The 5,878-nt window shown below is 32.8% G+C and overlaps 1 protein-coding gene across 2 annotated transcripts; it reads right to left on the reverse strand.

Annotated features, from left to right (window-relative positions):
* Nucleotides 1–437: 437 nt before the first annotated feature.
* On the reverse strand, nt 438–5,444 carry LOC124942067. 2 transcript variants are annotated; one of them, XM_047482477.1, is made up of 8 exons: nt 5,131–5,444; nt 4,459–4,578; nt 3,526–3,645; nt 2,265–2,500; nt 1,937–2,153; nt 890–1,070; nt 741–778; nt 438–663 (listed from the first exon to the last, which is right to left on the reverse strand). In XM_047482477.1, the coding sequence occupies exons 1-6, from the start codon at nt 5,396–5,398 to the stop codon at nt 895–897; spliced, it is 1,137 nt and encodes a 378-aa protein (XP_047338433.1). In that variant the 5' UTR covers nt 5,399–5,444; the 3' UTR covers nt 438–663; nt 741–778; nt 890–894. The 2 variants fall into 2 exon arrangements, with proteins under 2 accessions (XP_047338433.1, XP_047338432.1); XM_047482476.1 differs by having other exon boundaries at nt 438–778.
* Nucleotides 5,445–5,878: the final 434 nt, after the last annotated feature.

The following is a 5,878-nucleotide window of genomic DNA, read 5'->3' on the forward strand; positions in this document are numbered from 1 at the left end:
ACTTAACAAAATAATTATAACAAAAATGATAATATTAACAATTATTAATTATGTTAATGGGTATCTTCTAACTTTCAACATTAAAAATAATTAAAATAACAAACAACCATATTAAATAATAAAATAAAAATAGTTATAATTATTCAAATTAATCATACTAATTTGATGTCTCAGATGTCTCACTCATTCACAATGAGTGCATTAATTTCATTACTATGAGAAAAAAGAAAAATTGCCTTAACAAATTCGATATTGAAATTTTTTTTGATCATATCCCAAAAAATGGACTTCAACAGAAATGGAGAAAATTGATAAAAAAAAAAAAAAAAAAAAAAAAGCATTTCAGAACCAATCAAACTCATCTGACTGGTATATTCTCAACATGGAGTAAGTATCATATAAATATTCCTACAAAATAACACATATAGACATACCCAAACAGACCAACTATTATCATCTTCTTCTTTTAAACCAAGACAAATGTAAATGTTACATAAACTACACAAAAATCAAATCAGTTCAACACAAATTCCAACAAGTGTTGCCATGAATTAAGTTCAATAACACATACTCACAATCACTACATGGAAGGATGATCTACTAAAAGTTCAATGCTCCATATCAAGGTTTTCGAAATTGTTAAGATCCACTTGAATACATCTACTACAATAGAACACACTCTATTTTTATGTTAGTAACTTTAGATTACAAAAAGTATATTTCATTTAAAAAGAACCCACCCGTAAAGGTTAACCGTCGCGTCTTCTCCAGATGCAGCCTGATATTAGAGTCACAAAAGAATTTATATAGCAGAAGAACAAGGTAATGATTCAGTCTTTCAGATGAGGGAATTAAACAATAGTGTAAAGAAAGAAAGAAAGATACATACACATTTTAACATGACATAAAGCTCCTTGGTCTTTTGCCGTCTCTAATATCTTCTTGTTCAAGCATGGGGGAAGCATTAATAGAGCCATTCAAAACATTTTTGGTAGTTGAATCAAACATAACCACCTCTTTGATCTCGTTAGATACACAAGGATCTTCGAGATGTGTTCCCAAATTGATACCTTTGGTAGATTTAAAGAAAAAATGTCATTTCATAATAATAAGAAAAAGAAACCTCAATTTGAGTACCAGCATATTTCTCTTATAAAAGTGGATCAATGCCCATTTGCAGATTTTCTAAGTGCAAATTTTCTGCAGTTAGGAGAACAAAATTTGAAAGCATTGCATCATCATCTTGTGGACTATTTGGCTTGAAAAGAACTGGAGTATTTATTAAGGCAAGAGAAGTCCGGTTAGAATCCTTGAGAACTCGATCCTCCCTACTCTAGCTGAGTTCTCTCAGGTTCCCTTGTTTTCTCTGTCTGAGCTATTATTAACCTTCTTTAGGAGCTCAGAATGAACAGCTTATCCACTACTTTTGTTTCAATTTGTTGTTTTTGTGTAAATTGTCTTTCTTTTGTTCATTGTCTCAACAACATTTATAAAATGAACCATACAAAAAAGGTCATTTAGAAAGTTAAGGCTAGGCTACATGGTACACCCTAATGATTTCTGATGTTTGATTAGGTGAAATAGAGGACAATCCTGATGAGTATGGCCTAGTTGACCCTTTGTGAGTTTGTTTTGCTCAGATCGGTTTTTTCTTGCATTTTGATATATGGACAGCTTGACAATTCATCTACAAATTCATGTTACAGTCCCCTTCTATGCTTATCAAAGGGGTATGGAATTGGAAATGAAAGTGAGACCTTAGGTGATTTATCCCTCAAACATGAGACAAAGAGCAAAATAACATAGAGGCAACTAAATTGGTACAAAAAATAATTTTCACATAAATAACATGCAAGAAAATCCACATTTACTAAGGAAATCAACTATTTCGCAACCAATAACAAAAACAAATATGTGAAGAAAAACATCTTACAACCTTGAAGTGAATCATATGCTGACTTGGCTGCGTTGACCTCTGCCTGCTTTTTGCTCTTCGCAGCTATCCCTAGGTAAATTTTGTCATCTACTATCACGGTTGAAAGAAAAGTAAGCGAGTGACCTGGACCACAGCTTTCAGTCTTATAACTTGGACTCAAGAAGCCTCTTTTGTGAGCCAATTCTTGCAAGGCATTTTTATAAAGACCAAAATCACCCTATATAAATTCAACATATTATTGTAGTATGCAAAATAACTTAAAATTAAGACAATAATGTTACAAACTGTATTAGAGGCCATATCAAATCAAACTGTCTAAAAGGATAACCTTCTGATCTTCATTGACTGAAATTTGTTCATAGGCGATTTTTGCTGCAGCATTCTCAGCATCTCTCATGCTGAGGAAAAATTCATTACTCTGATAACTCTGTCCACACACAGTAACCTTACACTTGAAGTAAGAAGCATGTGGAGGACCTTGGCTCTCAAATGAATACTCTGGAAACCTAAGATTTCTCTTTTGTAAATAATTTTGTAACCGATTTTTATACCATTGTCCTCCATCTGTAATCAAAATGTGCAAGATCAACCAATTACATTATAGTTAAGAGAATGAGATGTAGTCTAGCGATTAGATGAATTTGAAATTAGACTTGCTACCAGTGTTAAATCATCAAGAAATACAGTGATGAATGAAGGGATGTAATGAAGAATGAAAGTCGGCAAGTACAAGATTTAGAACAAGATCATTATTGGATTAAGAAAATACAAACTTTTACATTTTAACTGCTCCTAATCAATAAACACTAGCAAAAATCATAATAAGTTTACAAGTTTCTGAATGCACAAACTGCAAACCCATGAATCATGTAATATATTTAGGGTTCATATAAGAAAGGGGTGAGTGTCAATGGAGAGAGCTACAAGAGAGAATGTGAGGAGAGGGGCCAACACAAATCTACATTCGTTTGATAAAAAAAATTGAAAAAAAAACCATGAATGAAAAGAGAAAATTGACATTTAAGCTCAGCGAAAGAAGCATGAAAAGAAAAAAGTACAGAGACTAACAAAGACCTGACGATCAAAAGAAATGACTCAAGAAACAACAAAAACATGGGTCCAGGCAAACAGAAAACAAAGAAATTTATTCCACCTGTAGCTGCACAAAGCAATCATGTCCCCGACAAAAAATCTCCATTCATTTGATCATCTTTTCCTATACCCAACTATCTATTTATAGGCATATAAATTATATTTAATAACACAATTACAGCTATCCAAACAATTCTCTAACAAACTTGGTACAAGTAAATAACATAGTATGGTCCAAGGCATTCTTTACTAATATTTAATGACCCTCCCCTAACCCTACCTTACAACACCTGAACCCAATGTAATGCATTACTGACAAAATTACTATGTTTACTCCATCAACTTTTCATAAGAAATTGGCGTCATTGTTCACATTGAGCATCCAAACAGTTCTATTATCATCACATATCTCAAGCACAGGTATCAACTAGAGAATGCCACAAAACAAGCTGCAAAATGCTACAAGAAAAGGCATGAATTAGATACATTTTCCTTACCAAGAGAATTCTTATGATCGGTTAACTCTAAATGGGCAAGAGGACGCTGCGACTCGTTTATGCTGTGTGATTGTAAAGTCAAATTCGCTTCCAATCCATCATTATGTAAGGCGGGAAGAACTGAAAAACAATAATGAGAAAGTCATAAAGATAATGCTAATATGACCAACAAAAAGATCTCCATCCTCAGATTCTTGAGATTTTACAGATTCTTTTATACAAATAATAAAGATCTATCTTTCATATTATTCAACTCTTCTTCTATATTTTATTTTAAACTTGAGCCAATTTTAAGGGAAAACTCCCGACTGTATAAGAAAGTGAAGATCAAAGATGGAGAACCAAATGGTGTTTCCCAATTTCTCCACTACAATCAGATTAAACAGCAACAACTACATTAGTTGGAAGACTCAGGTAACTCCGATACTAAAAGGCTTTGACCAAATTGGATTTGTAAATTAAATGGTACTTCTTTCATCTCATTCAACTCTTCTTATATATTTTATTTCAAACTAAGTTGATCCTATTACTGCGGGATAGCTTCAAGCCCACCTATTACAATTTTGACTGCCCAATAGCCAATTTGATCCCAAGGTAATGAATAGCCAGTTAAACCAAAAGATGATGTCAATACAGCTAAAACCACCTCTCTAACCCAAGTCAATTCACGAGATTTGAAAAAAACCAAGAAATAGAAGCCTGCCTGCTATCTTCATTTTGTTCTAGAATTTTCTTTTCAGTCATTTCTTCTAGTGTTCACAAACACTTTTGTGATATGGATCTTAGAAATCGGCACCATTATCAACATTGACCACCCAAACAGTTCTAATATCATCACATATCTCAAGCAAACATATCAACTACAGAATACCACAAAACAAGCTACAAATTGCTACAAGAAAAGGCATGAATTAGTTCCATTTTTTTTCTTACCGAGAGAGTTCTCATGGTCGTTTACTTCTACACAGGTAAGACGAAGCTGTGACTGACTTATCGTGTGCGATTGTGAAGTCAATTTCCCTTCCAATCCAACATTATGTGAGGCAGGAAGAACTGTAAAACAATAATGAAAATTTCATAAAGATAATGCTAATATGACCAACAAAAGGATCTCCATCCTCAACATTCTTCACTTAGCCTATTAGTATCATCTTCCCATATTTTAGTAATAGAGCTGAGGGTAGGGATTTGGCTGAGTGAAAGCGCCCAGATTTGTCCCTCAATTCGAGAAAGGGCAAGAGCTACAATAGTGGTATTTATAGTCTAAGTAGCTATTGTATTGGCTAAAGTAATCTGGTTTAAGAGAATAAGTAAATGGTTAAAATTGCAATAAAATAACTCTTTAGAACTTCCGTGTTCTTGGCCATTGAGTAGATTAAACCCTACAATTGAATCAGATCTTGACAAAATCCACCAGCTTTGGACAAAGGAAAAAGGAATCCTTTTCAATGTAAGATAGATCAATCCAAATACGAAAATCGCAGAGTTTAGAGCTGTTGGTCAAGGTAAAGACTCCATTAAAATTGAAGCCCCAATCTAAGATACACATTGACTAAAAGCATGCAATTTACATAAATTTGCTAAAAAGAAAAGAAAAAAACGTACCAGAAAGCAAAGGATCAGAAACTGGAGCATTTTCATTCTGCAAATCTTGCAACGGATTGGAGCTGAAGAAATGACCTAAAGCAACCTCAGCGGCGCTATTCTGAGCTCCTCTAGAAGTTCGGCAAGGATTGGACTGAAAACATTCACCGTTAGCGGTAACAGTGGCAAAGAAACGTAGATTGTGACCTGGACCTTCCTTTGAAATCGAATACACTGGTTCTTGCCATTGATTCTGTTGAAACAACTGTTGAAGCTTTGTCTTGTACATTTTGCCTTCTCAAGAAGAGATTATTTATACGAGAGAGATAGAGAAGAATGATGGTGTCCTGAATTCTCTGATCATCTTTTGTTCTTATTTATACTATGTAAAATATGAGAAATGTATAAAAGTCCTTCAAATAATCTATTAATTATTTTTACAAATATAAAATAATTTTTATGACAATTAAATCAACATTATTTTATATTAATTATGTAATACTAGAAACCACTATCATACTTTCTCTTTTTTATTGTTAAAATAAAATGGTTGTTTAAATTTTGTCACAATAAAACTTATGATAAAATATTCAAATAAACAATAGTGTGTACTTCATTTTATTTATGAAATTATAAAAAATTAAAATTCAGTTCAACATAGCAGTCGGACTTGAATTCGCCAAAAAAAAAATGTATACATGAATCAGATTGTGGGTTGACTTGTTCATAAACTTAAAACGGTTAAAAATAAAATAAAAAAAATATATAT

The sequence above is a fragment of the Impatiens glandulifera genome, chromosome 6 (assembly GCF_907164915.1).
Source record: "Impatiens glandulifera chromosome 6, dImpGla2.1, whole genome shotgun sequence".
Lineage (NCBI taxonomy): Eukaryota > Viridiplantae > Streptophyta > Magnoliopsida > Ericales > Balsaminaceae > Impatiens > Impatiens glandulifera.

Excerpts from the sequence above, each read along its gene's own strand:
- LOC124942067 (XM_047482477.1), bottom strand. The coding sequence starts at position 5,398 with ATGTACAAGACAAAGCTTCAACAGTTGTTTCAACAGAATCAATGGCAA. Across the intron at positions 2,501-3,525 it reads CGATCATAAGAATTCTCTTG|ATGGAGGACAATGGTATAAA; the intron begins GTAAGGAAAATG and ends TTTTGATTACAG. Across the intron at positions 1,071-1,936 it reads AGCATATGATTCACTTCAAG|GTATCAATTTGGGAACACAT; the intron begins GTTGTAAGATGT and ends AATCTACCAAAG.